This window comes from Pezoporus occidentalis, unplaced genomic scaffold (genome assembly GCF_034315485.1).
Source record: "Pezoporus occidentalis ecotype Australia unplaced genomic scaffold, CSIRO_AGI_Poc_V1 ctg201, whole genome shotgun sequence".
NCBI classification, from domain to species: domain Eukaryota; kingdom Metazoa; phylum Chordata; class Aves; order Psittaciformes; family Psittacidae; genus Pezoporus; species Pezoporus occidentalis.
In genome coordinates this window covers 1,105,768-1,125,147 of record NW_026913868.1, presented here as the reverse complement: position 1 = coordinate 1,125,147, position 19,380 = coordinate 1,105,768, and the positions used below count along the sequence as shown (strand labels likewise).

Here is a 19,380-nt window from a genome sequence, read left to right as displayed (position 1 = left end):
CCGCAGTCACCCCGCAGCAGCCACATGTCACCCTGCCAGGCAGATGGGGTACCTTCATCCCAGCAGAGCCCGATGATAAAGCGCTGCTGGAATGGAGCCAGACCAGAGAGCAGCATGGTGCATGGATTGTAGAGGTGGGGGATGTGCCAGGATGGCCCTGCTTGCAGCACCAGGCTGTGCCAGGCAGCAGGGATAGCCCCCGCATCCCTGGGACCGGGAGGATGATCACAGTGCTCAGCGCTGGAGCAGGAAAGGATCTTATCAGCGAGGATGCAGGACATAATGTCCTCCCAGGGTGGACACATCTTCCCAGGGGAGGAAGAGCAAAGCAGTCACGGCCTGGAACAAATCACCCTGAAAACGAACACCCCAGAGAAGATCCATCCCCTTTTCCCACATTCGAACTTGCTTGGCATCACACAAACACCATGAATGCTTTTATCACCTTGATGCTTCTGTTTACAAGAAAAAAGGAATAGGCATCTGGCCAGAAGTCAGCTTCTCAAGGCTGATATAGCTCTCTTAACTTTCAAAAGGAAAATCTCAGGAGGAATTCACACCTACTTCTCTGCTCTTCGCTTCTCAGCTAAGTGACTCCCCATCAAACACACAGCTGGTGGCAAACAGGCAACCAGCACAGGGTTACACCAGAAGAATGGAGGGTCAGCGAGCAAAGACACATTTCAGTTCCTGAAATCCCTCTTGTCTGGCTTTAAAATAGCTCTTCAGTACCATTTAAGCAGAAATCCCTCACAAAGGTCAGCCCACTGAAAGGGCAGCTCAGAGCCTTTGCAAACAGCATCCCTTAACTGCAGGGATGGCACAGAGAGATCTCTGCTCCATGGGAGCCATGGTGTCCTGCAGCGGTAAAGACAGTAATAACCCTCACAGCACTGGGTAACATGCAGAGCTCCTGCCACCTGCAGCATCCTTCACCGAGGTACATAAAAGGTTTCCCCTCTGGCCACTCATTGCATTTGCCATGAGCTGCAGGCATAAATCAGCCTGCAATGCCTCTGCCCTGCAAAACCTTGCTGAAAAGGACCCTGAAGCTGCTAGCAGAGCAAGTGGGTCAATGCAGCATCAAGTTCTTACCTTTCAGACTCCTCCACATGCTGTAAGTTGAAGAGCAGCGAGGGCACAATTTTGTCCATGTGCTGAGGGTCCCAGATGTTGGCTTGGAGCTCATCATTCACAGTCTTTCTCACCACTCCTTGGAGGCCTTTAATGCCAGACATTCGGATCCTGAACAGCAAATTTACACCAAAATGGCACGTATCTACACAGTATACATTATTTTACATCTGCATAGACAGCTGAAAATGTGCAAGAACTTGGAGAGAAGATATTGATTTACATGTTACCAGAGGGATTCATGCAGGTGATGCCCTAGTTCCCAGCTGCAGGCCTGCTATACCCCAGGGCAGTCTTCCTGCCTCATGTCCCCCAGAGATGTGGCTTCCCACAGCCCAACATACATGAGCAAGAAAGGCTCTGAACCAGCTAAAATCATCCTGGCAGCAGTAGCCAGCTCCCATCAATCATCTTTCCCAGGACACCCCTGGGCTGCATCACCAGCAGAATGATCAGCAGGTTGAGGGAGGGGATTCTACCCCTCTGCTCTGCTTTGGTGAGACACCCCCTCCCCACCCTTGCAATACTGTGTCTAGCTCTGGGCCATCAACGTCCATCCAGTAAGGATGTGGAGCTGTTGAAGTGAGACCAGAGGAGGCCACAAAGATGCCTTGAAGGTTGGAGACAGCCCGAGAGAGCTGGGCTTGTTCAGCCTGGAGAAGAGAAGGCTCCAGGAGACCTTAGAGCAGCTTCCAGTGCCTAAAAGGGCCGAAGAGAAACCCAGATAGGGGCTTTTGACAAGGGCCTGTAGGGACAGGACAAGAGGGAATGGCTTTAAACTGACAGAGGGAAGATTGAGATGAGATCTGAGGCAGAAGTTCTTCCCTGTGAGGGTGGTGAGGCTCTGGCCCAGGTTGCCCAGAGAAGTTGTGGCTGCCCCATCCCTGGCAGTGTTCAAGGTCAGGTTGGACGGGGCTTGGAGCAACCTGGTCTAGTGGAAGGTGTCCCTGCCCATGGCAGGGGATTGGAACTGGATGAGCTTTAAGGTCCCTTCCAACCCAAACCATCCTATGATTTCCCCCATTCCCAGCAGCTGTAGAGGTGAGCTGCACCCATGGGGATTCTGGATGCTAAGGACAGTGCTTTTTGACACCTGTGTCCTTTCTGGGTCCAAAGATCCTAACTCTGCTCTAGTCAATAAAGTCATCAATTAAAATTTCCCTACACAGCAGGATTCCCAGGTCTGAAACCAACTCTCAACACCCGCTCAATGCACAAGAAACATAGTACGTCCTGATCTGCAGGAAAAAACACATTAAATAACCTTTTCTGAGGTCTCCCTAATGTATTTTTCAGATCTAATCAAGGCAATAATCTGACTGACACACAATTCTCGAGAAAGGAGCTTTGAGCAGGACCAAGAGCCCAGGAAAGTAGCGTGCTCCTTTTTAATTACAGGAGCTGCAGATTTTCTCTCTTCCAGTCTCCAATGCAATTTAGCCAGCATCACTGGAGCCCTGAAGGTCAAGTGAGAATAATGAGCCTTCTGCACTATTTCCTTATTAAGAGGGGAAAAAAAACCCAAACCTGTCAGTCTGCAGTGTTAAAAAGAGGCAAGCCTGGTCCTTGGAGACAAGCTGCCATGAGAACTGGCAAACCTCAAGGGTTCACCGCTCTGCAAAGCAACCAGTCCCTGGTGCAGTAGCTCTGGAAACAGCAGCAACATGATGTGCTGGGCTCTACTTAAAACTAGTCCATGGCAGCAGTGGCCTCCTGCCCAGAGCTTCCTGGTGGGAGCCACAGATTCTATGCCATCGGTGCCTCATGGGGCCATTTCAAGCGCTGGATCTTTTTAAATACACCACCAACAGGCCTGGCCTTGGCAGCAGTAAACAACATTAATCTGTCTGCTTTAGTCATAATTAATCCCTCTGGGGTATGTTTCCCATCACAGCAAAGCAAATCAGTCCTCAACGCTGTCTACAGAGATGGAGCCACCTTTAAATGTGGAAAATAACAGACCACATGGCTGCAGGAGGAAGTTTGTGAGAGAGCATTCATTCTGCTAAGAGCAGGAGCCTCTTCCCATCATCATCATCCTTCCTTTGGGGGCCAGGATAACTTCTTTACCTCCTAATCTGAGTTCCTAGCTGTCCACAGGCCATGGCCCCAGAGCAAAGACGATGAATGCTTAAAGATGCACTGAGGCAGCCTTGTAATGGGCAGACTCCAGGGGTTACCTGCTCATATTTTGCCCAAAGAAAAGAAGTTGGAAGCCTAAGGGCATGTCATTGGCTGTGGTCAGATTGAGCACAGCTGCTGTGCTCTCAGGACATTTGCAAATGAAAACCAACATCTCTCACACCATGTCCTGGGCTGCAGCAGCAGCAGTGTGACCAGCAGATTAAAGGGAGAGGATTCTCTTCCTCTCCTCCACGCTGGTGAGACTCCCCCTGCAGACCTGCATTCAGCTCTGAAGCCCCAACATAAGAAGGATGTGGAGCTGTTGGAGAGAGACCTTGAAGCAGCTTCTACTGCTTAAAAGAGCCAACAAGAAAGCTGAAGAGTGACTTTTCACAAAGGCCTGTAGGAACAGGACAAGGGGGAATGGCTTTAGACTGGCGGAGGGGAGATTTACATGAGGTCTTAGGAAGATGTGAGGGTGGTAAGGCTCTGGCACAGCCAGCCCAGAGAAGCTGTGGCTGCCCATCCCTCGCTGTGTTCAAGGTCTGGTTGGATGGGGCTTGGAGCAACCTGGTCTAGTGGAAGGTGTCCCTGCCTGTGGCAGAGGGTTAGAACTGGATGAGCTTTAAAGTTCCTTCCAGCCCAAACCATTCTAGGACTCTGTATTCCCACACAGCAACAGAGGCTGGGTATGTGCTGCACCATGATTTCTAGGCTCCCGTTTCATCCTCCCATACAGTCAGCAGGCTTTAATACTTAGTAAATAAGGGAGGATAGAGAACAGCAGCCTGAGTGCACCCAACTCTAGGGAATCACTGTGCATCTCCATGACAGCACAAAGCAGCCCTGCAGCCTGCATTAAACCTGTCCCCAAAAGCAGGTGCTTCTCCAGGGAAGGCAGAGGCTGGGAGCATAGGAAATCCTCCAGGGTATGTTCACAGAACCAGCAGGACCAGGGACACCCTGCTCACAGCACTCACTTTGTCCGGATGTCTAGGTCATCATGGCTGGAGTGGCACATCTCACTGAAGCGGGAGACGAAGAAGTCATAGCTGCGGTGATAAGATGGAGTGTCCTCTTCTATGTTGGCAAACTTCACAAACTGGGTGAGAAGAAAAAGGAGGTCATCCCTTAGGGCATGCCAACAAAAATATTTTTCCAATTCATCTCCAAACCACCTTTGTGGGCTTCACTGCAGCAGCTTGGTGTGTGCCGATGGATAACAAATCTGGCTGTCTAGCTGCATCTAGGACACAGGTCCCCAAGTGGGAAGTGTCCCCAAGTGTCACCACAGAGCCCCACTGACCTCCAACAGTACCCAGGCCCAACCAAACATCACTGCAAGCCTCAGCTACCCCTGTAAAGGGCATTTAGAGGTGCAACAAGGCTCTGAGTTAGGGATCCTTAATATGCAATATGCACTAGTAACAGGAGATAAATTTGCCCCCAGCTTCTTTCAGTCCTTCCAGATGGCAATAAAACCCAGCCAACACTTCCTAAACACCGCTGCAGGGGTGAAAACAGCCTTGGAAGTGCCAGTGGATAAACCAGCCGTGAGCAGGTTCTTAACCACATCCCAGATCTCGCCTGCAGCACCAAACAGCACAAGGTCCCATTGCTCCTTTCCAGTACAGCTGCTCCAAGAGGCGCAGAGCTTGCCAGAAATGCCAGCTGACCAACAGATCTGGCTGCTAAGCTTTCAGGGAAAGAATTTAGGAGGAAGAAAGGATAAACATGTTTGCAAGCTTTCTTCTTAATTCCCTAACTTATTCAGAGCTGGGAAAGCCCTTTGCAATGGGAGCAGGGTCTCCAGGCAGCACCCACATCCTTCTGCCAAGGCCCGAACTCCATGAGAGACTGGAGAGGTGCCACTTCTGTACCATACAGCCACAGAAGAAAGGAGAGGTGAAAAGTAACTTCATGTGGGTCCTGATGGTAGAGCTGGGCAAGATGGGTATCATATTATACACAAAGAATTAGGTATCTAAAGTCTAGTAGCCTAACATGACTCTCAGGAATATCATTATTCTGATAAAAGCAGAGTAGCCCCCATGTCAGCGAGGTTGGAATTGGATGAGCTTTAAGGTCACTTCCAACCCAAACCATTCTGTGATTCTATGATTCTATAACTGCTGGGTTTCTCTTCCAACTAGAAGACCTAGCCCACTTACAAGGGGTTACCTGTCCACCTGGCATTTCTTAGGGTGCTCAGCACCCTCTGGACATGCCATGCTGCACAGGAGCTCCTTCTTTACCCTAACCCTATCTGCAGGCTTTTCTCACTTCTTGCTCTGCATTTGCTGGCATCCAGCCCCACCAGGACAGCAGCAGGCAAATGGCCCACCAGTGCCCCTCCACAGCTGGCAAAGCCAGCCCAGCATCACAGTGCATCACACAGACACTGATTATCATGCACCCGCTGTGCCGGGCTATTAATAATGTCAGCTGCAAGGGCTGGCTCTGCACAAGCAAAGGAGCTGCTGAGCCCCGCCAGGAATTGTTCCCAGAGCACAGGGACTGGCTCCAACTGATAAACTCTTCTTACTCACCAGAAAAATGCAGGGCTGTTATATAAGAAACCTCTGTATCAGTCAGCGCACAAAGTGGCTATTTTAAGCTCATAGCAACTCCACGTGCAACTAAAGGCGAAGGCAGGGTGCAGAGTCAGGAGCAGTAATGGGACTCCCCACAGCAGCTCTGGGAGAGCTGTTTCAAGCATCCCAGGAGAGCTGTTCCAAGTGTCCCGTGGCTATGAAGCATCATGAAATCAAGGAAGGGAACAGCTTCTCTGCAGCTAGTATCTGCAGGTATCAATCACACAGTCACATGGAGGACAGGAGCTCATTTCGTGCCATCAGGACACCAAACAGGGTCACCTCATCAGAGCTCCTGAATCTGCCAAGGCCCTGAGGATTGCCAGCTCACACATCCACACCAGCAGCACCCTTGGTTCAGCTCCCTGCCCCAAGGGCAGCTTCTCCAGCTGGCTCCCAGGCACAGTGAGCCCTGCCATCCTCTGTACTGGGGCAACAGACTTCCCACAGCTATGCCCAGTGACACTGGATGCAGCACATTGGTCACATCTGCCAACAGCTGGAGGCAGCTGCCTTCTCTGCATCCATTTTCACAGCCTCTGGCAGGGCCAGAACTTGTAAAAAGCATCCTAGAACAGCAAAAAATCAGCCCCAAAGCCTCTTCATCCTCCATCTATAGGAAATTTTTAGGAGTCTCCCATTTGCTCAGACTGTTGGATTTTTCCAAGACTTGGCTGTCCCTGCAAGGATGCTGTACCAAGCAGCAATTACGGGAGATGCCCACCCTGGTCCCACTGCCAACCCATACCCAGTGGCTAAAAGCAGCACCAGGACACATGGAAATGTCCCAGGGAGAGCTGGGCCAGCAGGAAAGAAGGCACTGAACCTTCAGAGAAACCTTCACTAACAGGCACCACAACTCAGCTGAAAAGCTGCTCTACAGCTTCACGTGGGATTTCCACTGGGAAAACTGTTTAAAACATTGAAACACAACATGATTTCTGCTGTGGTTTGAGGGGGTGCAGGGCTGGGCAGCTTAGGGCTCCCCTGCTTGAAGCCAACAAGCTCCAACTGAAACACGGCTGGGAGCAGGGAGCAAGCGCAGGGGAGATGCGAGGAGCGTGGCTGCCTTGGAGAAGCAAAACAAGGGCTGGGAAGGGATAACGCTGCTACCTATAAATACATCAGACATAAATACATCAGAAGAGAAACATCAAGGCGGGGGAAGAGCTGTTTAAATGAAAGATCAATGGTGGTTTGAGGAAAAATAAAATGGGAATGACATCGAGCTGGAAATTAGATGGTTCCTACCCAAAGAGGGGAGGTTGCCCAGCAGACTCCTAACGAGGATGAGAAAGCAAAGTGGATTTAAACTCCAGCTCCATATGTTCACCCTGGGGATTATAGGATGGGGTTACAGTGATCATGGGATGCTGGATTTTCGCTGCCGCTTAAAGCGTGGAGCCCGGAAGGCTGGTCCTGGGATCAGCCCCACCACAGCCGCTTGGGATCAGCCTCGGCTCTGCGTGAGGAGGGAGATGTGTCTCAGGCGAGATTTCACACCACGGAGAATGACTCACTTGGAGCAGGTTTCTATAAACAACCTCCTCCTGCCTTTGCCATCAGCTCCATTATTGTGAAGATTGCTTCAGACAGCACTCTCTAATTAAGCACGAGCCTGAGGCACATTCCTCATTAGCAGATATAGGAAGAAGTGTCTCATTATCATTAGTCACTTTCCTACAAAAGCCCTCAAGTTTTCTGTGCTATTTGCCCTGTGAATGCCGCCACGCTTCAGAAGGGAAAAAAAAAACACCAAACCATCACTAAACCGTCATTCCTGATCTGGATTCCTCATTAAAACACTCGCTCCCAATTCCTGACTGCAGTGACAGCAGTGCTAAGGAAACACCTATCTGTGGCCTAGGACAGGCTGAGGGAGCTGGGCTTGCTCAGCCTGGAGAAGAGAAGGCTCCAGGGGGACCTTAGAGCAGCTTCCAGTGCCTGAAGTGGCTGACAAGAAACTGGAAAGGGGCTTTTGACAAGGGCCTGTAGGGACAGGACAAGGGGGAATGGCTTTAACCTGACAGAGGGGAGATTGAGATGAGATCTGAGGCAGAAGTTCTTCCCTGTGAGGGTGGTGAGGCCCTGGCACAGGTTGCCCAGAGAAGCTGTGGCTGCCCCATCCCTGGCAGTGTTCAAGGCCAGGTTGGACGGGGCTTGGAGAAACCTGGTCTGGTGGAAGGTGCCCCTGCCCATGGCAGGGGGGTTGGAATTATATAAGGTTTGACATCCCTGCCAACTCAAACCAGTCTGTGATGATTCCATGACCATCCCTCCTCTCCATGTGTGCTAGAACATGGGAGGTTTGTTCCATATGTGCAGGAAACATGAGGCAGGGCTCTGTCTTGCCTTGACCCAATGCCTGTGTTGGGGCTGGTCTGCTGAAGCCTCTGCCACAGCACTGTGAGGCCCTGCAGCAAGGGCTCCCCCTTCCCCAGCTCCATGCCAGCAGCTCCCATTGAGATGCAGCTCCACTGAGCTTGTGTCCTACAGGACCTTTTCCATACAGGCAGATCCCAGCCTGTACTGCACTCCTGGATTGTGTGTACTCAGGTGTAAGACCTTACACTTGTTCATGTTGAACTCCATAAGGCTCTTGTTAGCCCACTCTTCCAGCCTGTCCAACTCATCCTGCAGGATGACTCTCCTTTCCAAAATGTCCTCTTCTCCACTCAGTTTGGTGCCATTGGCAACTGGTAAAAGCTCAGGGCTGAGCTGTCTACATGTTTCCAAGGCACGAGAGAGAGCACCAACCCAGTCCACCCTCCTGCCCACAGAATGATCTGCGCCATCTAAACCCCACCTCTTATAAAACAGCAACAACAGATGCTGCTTGTCCACGGCAAGCTACTGGGCACTGGCAGAGCCCTCACAAGCCAGGCTGTTATTTACACCCAGTATTCCCAGTAAAAAACAACAGAAAGGCCAAGCACAAGTGGCAGCTAGCTCTCAGCCAGGATCAGCAGTTTGGATGCTGGAGGATGTCAACTTTGTTCACTCAACTTTGCTCATTCCGTCTTTCCCCTCATTTTATGTGTGTCATTGTCACATCCCCAGTCCACCTAAGCCATTTATTTCAAGCAGCAGCTCTGTTTAAGCCAGCCTTTTTCTGAGCACACATAGCTCTCAAAATCCATGGGGATCATCTCCTAAGTTGGTCTATTGTGCAAAACTGCTGACAGCCCCCGAGTCCTCATGCTCATTTAGGAAAAGCTGAATTCAAGAGAAGAAAGGCATGGCAGAGATCAGAGACCAGCAACTGGTTGCAGACAATAAAAAGGAGGGACAGCACACACGCAGCACAGCCAGGGCCTTGGAAATTTCATGCATGGCAGGAAACGCGAGGGGACCCCATAAATCCTCCCCTGTTACTTCTCCCCGTTCCTCCCCAACAAGGTCTCCTGCCCTGGTACTGTAAGAGACAGTGGTGACGAGCAGGGCTGAAAGCAGAGGAGAGGGCACTGCCACCTCCTGCTGCACTGCTACTCACCGAGTTGGTCCCCAGGATCTGCAGGTTTGGCTTCTCTGACTCCAGCAGCTTTGCCACCATCTTCAGGAAGCTCTCCACGAAGAGGTTGATGCTCTGGCAGTGGCAGGCCATGAGGAGCTGGTCCAGGGCCTCCATGGCAATACACACATACCTGGGAGTGGGCAGAAGCCAGGGTAACTTCCCGACAGCAGACTAGGCACGCGGTCATCCCTCCTCCTCCCCTCTTCCAAACCACCTGGGTGCCCACCAGCAAAACAGCAACCGCTTTTACACCCAATACACTCTCAGGATATTTTTAGATGGTGTTTGCTGCACCCAGCACCAGCCTAGCAAGGATCCAACAGCCTTGGGACCAAAGTCACCAGCAACACCCTGCATCTACCCCCACACTGCCTGTGGGCTTCCCTTGCCTGAACTGGTCTTTATATCCTGTGAGGGAACAGTGGACTTTGTACAGGGTGGACTCAGCATCAAAGGCAACTATTCTTGCAGAACACCTAGTCCTGCCAGGGATAACTCAGAATTAGACAGATGTGATCCAGAAAAGCTCTGCCTAAAGAAAGCAACCCTACAAAGCATATTCATATCACCAAACTACATACATATCTGTGGAAGCTCCTGCAGAACCCACCCTCTGGCAGCTGGCTATGCTGCAAGCTGCCACAGTGCACTTCCAGGCTATTTATTAAACCATCTCTGCAATGCTTACCTCTGAGAGAAAGCTGGAAAACCTTGTGCCCAGTGATGAATCTCAGCTGGGTGCCTGATACAGAGGTGACAAGTTTCCATGCGGAGGGACACCTTCCACTAGACCAGATTGCTTAAAGTCCCATCCAGCCTGGCCCTGAACACTATCACGGTCATGTTGAGCTTCTCATCAACTGCAGGGTCATGTTGAGCTTCTCATCAACCAACACCCTCAAGTCCTTCTCCTCACGGCTGCTCCCAATCCAGCCTGTATTTGTGGTTGGGATTGGCCCCGACCCAGATGGAGGACCTTGCACTTAGCCTTGTTGAATTTTACGGGGTTTGCATGGGCTGACTGAAGAATTTGTCAGGTGTTACTTCACATTTTCAAGACAAATTGGTTCATTTGCTCTGGCAAAATCTGTTTGCACACTGGTCCGGCAGCTCTTCATACATCAACAGCATTTGGTCTGTTGCCAGCAAAGTGGCAGATAAATTTGGCAGTGATCACACTGACCTCCAGCTGCTGCTCACCCACTGCACAAAGCCCAGTGGAGAAGCAAATTCTGGCCTCTGGGCACTCTGGGCAGGAAATGCCCAGAATATAGAAAACCAACAAATGGTCATTGGACCGAGTCTCACAGCTCCCGTTCTTCTCACAAGACTTCTGAGTACCCAAACACCTGACAAGGACCTGGTACCAGGACACTGGGAATAAAACAAGCTTTACATCTCCTTACCACCTCCCTTTGGCTTCTGCTCTCCACACAGCTGTGAATCTCTGTACCTTGGCTGCTCACATCAAGACCCAATCTCCTACCATGTCTGAAAGCAGGAGGTAGAAATCCCAGATCCCTTAACATCAAGCATGATTCCTCCTCTAAGCTCCATTTCTTGAGCCAGCTCCTTGCACAGCTGGATTTGCAGCCTGGGTAACATGAAGCAGCCACCAGTTTATGCTGCAAGAGGGAAACCCGAAAGTACCAAGCTCACCAACAGCAAGATGAGCAGGAGCTGTCCATCTACTTGCACCAGCTCTATCTGCACATTCAAGGGATGCCGTGGAGGCAACTGCCCTCTCAGGGTAAAAGGAGGGGTCTGATAAACCCCTGAACTTCCAAGTTCCAGCTGGTAAAAACATGAAAGATTGATCCGTTGAGTCCTCAGAACTGCTGAAATCTGGCTCTAGTCTTAAGTAGATTCTCTGATGTCTTGTGGCACAGTTGAGCTCACACTGCAGTCTGTCCTTCAGGCACCATTACAGCTCTTCAAGACACTGCAAAATAAGTCAACTATTCCTGGATCCATGAGCAACTACCCATATGTCAAACTGGGTTAAATCTGACCCAGAGGGAAAAAAGGTACAAAGAGGTGACTGACAATCAGCATGAGGCATCAAGCTCCTTTCTCATAGGAAACAAGGCTGAAAACAACATTCTGTGCCCAATATTATTGCAACAGCATGGCTTCCTTTTTGGGGACAGCTGGACACAGGCCACCAAGAGGGAAAACCAACACTTGTGCAGTTGTCACCTCCGACCTACCCTAACCATCCTCTTACAGATGGTGGGTTGCATTGCTACAAACTCAAACAGGAGCACTTCCTCCTTTTAGCAGTAAAGGTAACAAAAAGGTGACAACCAACAGGCCTGACATCAAGGCTACCTTCATCTTGCATGCAGGAGAGGAACCCACGTGCTCTGCTGCTCTTCTGAAGTCCAGACGTGGTCTCTGCAGCAGCTCTGCTGCTCCAGCCACCACCAACCTACAAGCAAAAGGTTGATCCAAACCCATTTCAGGCATTTCAAAGTTAGACTTTGAAAATTAGCTGGTGCTCCAACCCAATTATGTGCCTATATGCACAGGCAGTGGAGGAAGGAATATATTCCCCCCTTCACCCACCGAGGCTTGTCATTAGATGTCAAAAATCTTTGAAAGCCATTCTTTTCCCAACACAGCAAGCAGAGCCTGTTAACATCCACTTAACCGCAGAACATCAGGCAGAGCTTTGAATGTCCTGTCACTCCCAATGACGGGAGATGCGGATGAGGCTTTGAAGGTTTTCCAACTTTAACACTTCTTAGGCAGGCTGCTGGCTCCTCTTCCCCCAGGATAAAAGGCAGGCTGAAGATCATGGCATGAAGCTGAGCTGTGTTTGTCTACCACGGCTTTGTTCAGGAGACAACAAGAATCAATCCAGGAGCTATTTCAAAGGGAAGGAGCCCTCCCAAGCTCCCCCAGAGTTTCTAATGAGGGCAGTCAGCTATTTCCAGACAGGTGCTGCCCTCATTGCAGTAAACACGCAAAGCCTTGCTGGAAGTGATGGGGGAAGGCAGATGAAGGCAATAGGGCAGCCAGGACCATACAGTCAGACAGAGCAAACACATCAATCCCCATCCAGCCCAATACATCCTGCCATGTGTTTACTGGAAAAGTGTCAGCATGCTGCCCCTCATCCTTGTTCCCACTTATGCCATGTCACCATGCAAGTAGAGATGTGCTTGGGGTGCAACACACCCAAGCTTGTCCTAAATAACTCCCAGCAAGCTGCAGACAGTTTAGGTGCTTGCCTACACCTAGCCAGGCTTCCATCTGGCTCTGGAAGAGTGTGGGCTTTTAAAGGCCGGCAGGGTGCCACAGGCTCCTGATGATGGCAGTCCTGCTGCTGGGGACAAACACCATACACACATAGGCTCCCCAAGCACAGACAGAACAATGCCAGAGAAATACAACATGGCTCCCAGGTTGACTGGTCCCTTGCAGCTTTGCAAGGAGTATGCACATCCCTGAATGCTCCCATGTCTCCCTTTTGGAGACAGGACATGCTCAAGTCTGTCACAGTGTGCTCACAGATTCAGGACAGCCTGGAGCAAGCAGAAGTTGCATATCCCACATGTCCCACCCCTTGCCTGGGCCTCCTCTGTTATCATCATGCCAGTCACTGGGGTGACTGAAACAGTCTCCCAGGCCTTACCCATATCGGTGCCGGCTCACATCTCGGATGAGCCGCTCGGAGAGGTAGGCACCAATACGATCCAGCTTCTCCGGAGCAGACAGGGCATAAAATGTCAGCTTCTCCATGTTGGTCTTCACCAGCCCATCCTGAAACAGAACCACACAGGGCATCATGGCCTCACACCCAGACCCAGCAATCATCAGGAACATTTATGCAGCAAACACTGGCAGCAGTGCCAGAGGTTTGGAGTAGATCCCAGCACTTCCCCACACCTTGTACACAAGGAAAGGCAAACGAGGACTGCATTTAGCCTTGGCTGAGGGCTCTCTGATGCTCCACATCCAGGGGTGGCCTCAGTGCAAGCCTCCATTGAGTACCCCAAGAATCATTTGCTATTGTCTAGCAATGCCCCAGCACGCAGGGGGACAGGGACAGACAGGGACATCAACACCTCCAGGCTGCTGTGGCCAAACAACACAAACGTGCCAAGCTGCCAGCTCCAATCCCCTGCACATGGAAAACTGCAGTGTTTCCTCCTCCCTACATGGCTCAGCATCAGCTTCTTCTCTTGTTCAGCTTTGCTGCCAGTGCCATAACAAAACAGGCACTCACTGTCTCCCTGGGTGACCCTAGTCCTGCTATCCTCAGTCAGGAGCCCCTCTCTTCCACTGCCTTCCCATCTTGGCTGTGAAAACGAGGTCAGATTTGGGATGCTCCGGACACAGCTGGCAGGGCATTCACCATCACCAGCTGAGCAAGGCAGCAAACAGGGCACCAGCTTCCCCACATCCTGGAAGCATAAGCAGCTTTTGAACTCAAAAGACTGGATGAGGCCCCAGGAGAGCCCTTGCTGTTAGAAGCTGCTTTCCTCATCCTGCAAAGAGAAGGATGTACACCTTCAGGTCCAGTCCCTCATCCTCCCATCCCTCCCAGCACCTTTGGGAAAGGAGGTCTGTCCCTCCAGGCCAATGTGGCTGGAGGAGCTGCTTCTGTATTCCTGCTCACAAGCAAGCTTTAAAGGAAAATTCAACCCTGCAGGCATGGTCTTATGTCAAAGATCACCTGCCTCCCAGGAGCTGTTTCTGGACAGGTCACACCATGTCCCTGCACCAGAGCTGCAGCACATGAAGCAGTGCCTCATTTACCTCTGGGTCCTCAGGGAAGATGTTGTCAACGAGTCTTTTGTAGCGAGGACGCAGGGCGCCGCAGCAGCCGCACACACCTGGAAGAGAAAAGACAAAGCTGGTCAGCTTGGACAAAATCCTCACAAAGGTGCCTTTGGTGGAGAACATATCCTTGGATTCAACAAGGAAGCCTGGGAAGAGGACAGGGCACCAAGCTGGTGACATCCCAGAGTTCTGCAGCCAATAAAAAAAAAACAAGGAAGAAAGTTACAGCTGAGAGGCAGGGAACTGGCTGGTGACCAGCATCATCTGACGTAGGACGGCAGGGTTATCTGCTTTTCTCACCCAAGAAAACAGCCCCCGGAGACCAAGATGTCCAAAGTTCCCCTAAATCTGTGCCTCTCTATCTCACAAGGTCCTCCATTGCAGGTCCTCGGACCAAAAGTTCTTTTCTCCTACCATTCACCCGAGGACACACTCCTCACACCCTGCCCCACGCTCCCCATCAAGCCAGCAGCGATAAAGAGAGCACACACTGCTGGAAACAGCAAGACAGAAAAAGACAAGAGAGCATCTTATGAAGGCTATGAAAGGAAAATGCATTCTCTTTGCATCTCCAAAGCTGAGCTGTTGAGAAACACCAAACACCTTTGACTGCCACCCTACCTTTGGGCTGCTGGACCACCATCCCTGGCCCCTATGGGGACCATCAAATGACCTGTGTTTCGCAGCACACCGACACAACCATACCCAGACCTGGCAGTGGCTTCTCCCCCATGCACAAGTCATGCCCTGCGCAGCCTCTTCAACACCCAAAACCCCTCACAGCAGCAACTCCACAGGCCAGCAAGTGGCAGAAAAGGCAGGCATCAGCCTCATCCCAACCCCAAGCAATGCAATCAGCCATAGCCACCAGATACCCCAAATGTGGCTGTGACGCCCTGCTTCGCTTTCAGGGAGCTGCCAAGGGAGGAAGGGATCCTTTGCAACCTGGATATTTCTCCCTGTGCCATCTCCTGCTTCTCAGAACCACAGCACACCCTCCGCAGTAGCTGGGGATCGCCTCATCTTCAGCTTGGGAACAGCCAGCAGTCCAGGTTGGCTCTAGAGCATCCATGGTGCTCCCACATGCACCAAGCATGGGAACACCAGAGAGTTCAGCATTCGTGGGCACCTCCACCCTGAATAAAGCTGTACCAGTGCTGCCCTGTCTCCTGGATGCTGCTGAATATCTGCAGAGTTTGTTTATTTAAGAAAAGGGAAGCGGGGGAGGGAGGATTGTTGGATGCTCTCCCCTCCCCAGCACTGCTCCAAGGACTTTGCACACCAGGACCCCCTGCTCCAGCACAATGCATTTTTCTCCAGGGTCTGGCGTTACTCGGGTGCTGCACCCTGTGGAAGGACACTGATGTCAGCCACCCCAAAGAACCAGCCTTTGCGAGCCCAGGGAAGCGTGAGTAATTCGGGGCTGCTCTTTGGCAGCCATCACCAAGAAGCAGAAGCCAGGGGGACAAAGGCTGTGCTGGTGGGAGCCGGCGACCGCTCCCACTGGAACGCATGAGCTCACGCCTGCTCGCGCCAGCTCCTGGCACCGGCACCGCTCACTTCCTGCAATGCGCTCGCTCGCTTCCTGAACACGCTGCCTCCGCTTGCTTTGGGGTCCCCTTGGCGTCTCCAACACCAGCACTATCCTGGCAACACAGCGGTGGCAGAGAGCTCCTTCCATCTCTCATGCTTTCCCTGCCAACTCCTCCGCACCTTCCCACTCTCCAGTGTTTCTAAGTCTCGTACCCACTGCTCTCTCTCCTCCCTTCTCCGCTGCCTCCAATCGATTTTGTTCTTTTTCAAAAGTACCTTTAATCTGGCCTCTTAATAAATTCTCGTTTGTCATTCACATAAACAAGCACCTGATGATCTCCTGAATGCTGTTAATGAATTCCCCTTGGCCAAGAGAGCCAAGGCAACATGGCTCATCTCACCTTGCCAGGCCACATGCATGAAGCTTCAGCATGGACCAGGAGCTCTCCCTGCAAAACAGCTGGAGAGTTTCCCCATAAGGGATCCTATTAGCAAAAAAGCAACATCCCCTCAACCTCCTGCAGCCTCCTTGGTAATTATCTCACCTCCAGAAATGTGACTTTGGAGTTTTTTTGGGATTAATGCACATTTCTAGCCCTGGGAGAGGAGCAAAGAGCCCAGCCACACTCCCAATCCATCACCCTCACCCTGATGAATGAATCTGAAGAGCAGACTCAGCACAGATCCCATCAATAATAATTGCATAATTAAATGTAATGCTTTCCCTCTCACCTAACAAGACCTCTTCTTCCAGAAGTAGGAGATTTTTAAGGTCTCTCCTAAAGAAAGCAGCAGCAGGGGAGAGGTGAAGACCTGAAGTGCATGCCTGCAAAGAGGACCCAGGTGCCCCATTAGTTCCATAGGGCAGAAGGATGAACATGGTCCAGACAGGGAAAGGCAGGAACATTGTTCAATCCAAAACACATCAGGACACTGGTGTGTAGGATCCCACCATGGCCCAGCAGAAGGACAGAGCTCCTCCTGCATTGCAATGTCTCCAGGTGAGACTCTCTGATGTCTAGTAAGAGGGCTGAGCTCCCTGCAGCAAGGCACAGAAAGGGTCTCTTTCACTCTGCTTGCATGAAACCAAGACAAACGAGAAACTTTCCTGCTCCAAACCCTTGCTTTCTGTTGGTTTTGCCCAGCACAGACATACGTAGGCACAGACAGGAAGACTGCAAATCCTTAAAAAAGCAGAGTATAAATGACACAGACCTTGAGGAAAGAGGAAGATTTTCCTTTGTTTTATTTTCCCCCACTCCAAGCCCTCTCCAGAGAGCAACAAACCTAAGTCTGGTCCCGATGCCAGAGCTGAAATCAGCCCTTTACTTGGTCTATACAGGACCACCCCCAGCACCAAACCCTAATGCTGGGGCTAGCAACGACCCCCCCCCAGCCTGGCTACTGACAAAGGTCTCAGACAGAACATTTCTTTTTCCAGACACTGGTTTCCTTTAGCACCCACCACACTGACCCCATGCACCTTGTACCCCTGCAGCAGCACCACTGCAGCCACAGCTCCAGCCCTGAGCAAGGCACTGACTGGCAGCATCCCCCCTGCGAGGACAAAACCCTGCAGCCACAACGCATTCCTCCAGCCCAACCTGGCACCAGGTATTTAAAACAATAGAAAGATGACACCAAAGGTCATCGGCAGCCACAGCAGCTTCCCCCTCCCAGGAAATCCAACCCCACACACTATGGAAAAGCAAAGCCAGGAGAAGGTACCTGCTCCGGCCACGTGCAGCATCTCCCAGGAGCAGACAGGGCCGGCGGCACAGAGCCGCAGCGCGGGGCCGAGAGCCCAGGTAGTCAAAGCCATCGCGTCCGGAGCGAACCGGGGGGCGCGGGGTGCCGGGTACCGCTCTCCTCCTCGCCGAGCGGCGGCCGGGGCCGGCCCAGCGGCAGCATCCCTGCAGGAGATGCTCAGCCGAGCGGGAGCAGCCGTTTAAATAAATAAGGGAGCTTTCAGCACGGCTGCTGAGTCACCGAGGCGGCTCCGATGGCAGCTGGGAACGGCGCTGGCTTTGCTCTGCCCGCGTCTGCACCGGTACGCGGGGGTGGCCGCGGAGCTGGGAATTTCGAGGGAATGGGGGCAGCTTTTCAAGGTCCCTTGAGCCCAAAGCTCTCCCGCTGGGCACACGAAGCATCGGTCGTTTGTGGGCAGCACTAACAAGGTGGGGAGGTTCAGCAGGTCGGAGCCGACCCCGAAACAGCATCAGGGATGCGATAGAGACGCAGGCATGGACCACCACGGTGCGTCACGCTCTCCTCCTGCTGGCAGCGGGAACCTAGGATAAGGGTTTTCTTAAAGATCAGGTAAATAGAGGCACAGAGAAACGTGACTCAACCCTCTCCCTATGGAGGGAGTAAGGTGGGAAACCCAGAAGCGGCACTGGCTCCCACAGCTACCCATGGTACATGTGTCACCTCAGTCTGGGGCACCCCACTCTTCACCACCACTCTGAGCCACAGCAGGTCACACCTGTGCTCTTGCAGGGGGACAAAGCAAGCCAAAAGGGTCTTTTCCTTTGATACCGCAGCTCTGAGAGAGTCGATCTAATTGGGGATAATGACACTCTTCCAGTCCCAGCGACTGCTGCTCACTGCTATAACCCCCACTTAGCTGCTCAACTGGCTTAAGCCCCAGGGCGTTCAGATAAACTCGTTGCATGTGCTTCCAGGAGGGTGGTTCACTGGTACCAGCTGTAACTGGGACTTTTGGGATCCAGCATGACCAGATGAGAACAGGACACAGGCTCAGCTCACCTCCCAAAATGACCTTGCACTCCCAGTGCTCCAGCCTTAAACCTTTCCTCATTAATACCCCTCCCCCCTTACCATTTTAATAGCATCCTGGCAATAAGCATGGCTGGAAAACATTATGGCCATATTATTTGATGCCTAGAATTCACTTCATAAAGGCACTCCAGCTGATTGCAAATAAATCTTAATTAAATCATGCAAAATCCCTCATTAAACCTAATATCCCATGAAGGTCACTCTCTTAACCCTAGGCAAGCACCAGCCTGAAGGTAGGGGTTGTACTGCCAGCCCAGCCCTGGCATCCTCCAAGCCCTGCACTGAACCAGAGACCTTTCCCTAATCTGCTTAGCAAAATCTCATTTATGCAAGAGTCTCCTTCATACTCATCCTCTGACTCCTTCAGCCCTTTAGCACCCAGTGGGTGAGCCTGCCTGGGGAAAAGGATGAAGTCTCCCTGCTATGTGTTAGAAATGCCACTGAGCAACATTCAAATTGGCCCAGAGACCAATGAGCTTTATTTTCCATACACCTCAGGATGAGCAGAGGGATGGAGTGAGGAGCCCCAGACCATGGGAAAGGAGAGAAAAATATCAGCCAAGGGATGAAACAAGTGATGCTGGCAGAGAGAAGGGACAAGCTCACTGCTGCGAGGATGGCAGGCACTGAGAAAGATGCAGGGCACTGCTTGCAGACCTCCTCCTCCCTGAAAGCTGTTCCCAGGGGAAAGCCTGGAGCCATAAGCAAGCATGGCAGGGAGGTCCTCAAGGAAAAGGCTCGCTCAGGCTCCTCTGAGCTCCTGCCACCAATTTAAGAGGCAGGAAAACCTCTACATTAAATACCCAGCTTCTGTGCCAGCCAGCATCCATGTGCACCCTCACAGAGGCAGGGCATATCCCCATGTAAATCAGTGCAACCCCACAGGCA

At 51.7% G+C, this 19,380-nt stretch overlaps 1 protein-coding gene across 5 annotated transcripts in view; it reads right to left on the bottom strand.

Annotated features, from left to right (window-relative positions):
• Positions 1-19,380, bottom strand: part of EFR3B (EFR3 homolog B) — a 40,622-nt gene that overhangs the window by 13,767 nt on the left and 7,475 nt on the right. For 2 of the 5 annotated variants that reach the window (XM_062618613.1, XM_062618614.1), the window contains exons 2-6: positions 14,134-14,210; positions 13,007-13,134; positions 9,346-9,496; positions 4,239-4,360; positions 1,096-1,245 (exon numbers count right to left, since the gene is read on the bottom strand). In XM_062618613.1, coding sequence (XP_062474597.1) covers positions 1,096-1,245; positions 4,239-4,360; positions 9,346-9,496; positions 13,007-13,134; positions 14,134-14,210 — 628 coding nt within the window. Of the gene's footprint in view, positions 1-1,095; positions 1,246-4,238; positions 4,361-9,345; positions 9,497-13,006; positions 13,135-14,133; positions 14,211-15,102; positions 15,307-17,418; positions 17,892-19,380 lie in introns of those variants that run through there. The other 3 variants (XM_062618612.1, XM_062618610.1, XM_062618611.1) reach the window with 3 other exon arrangements.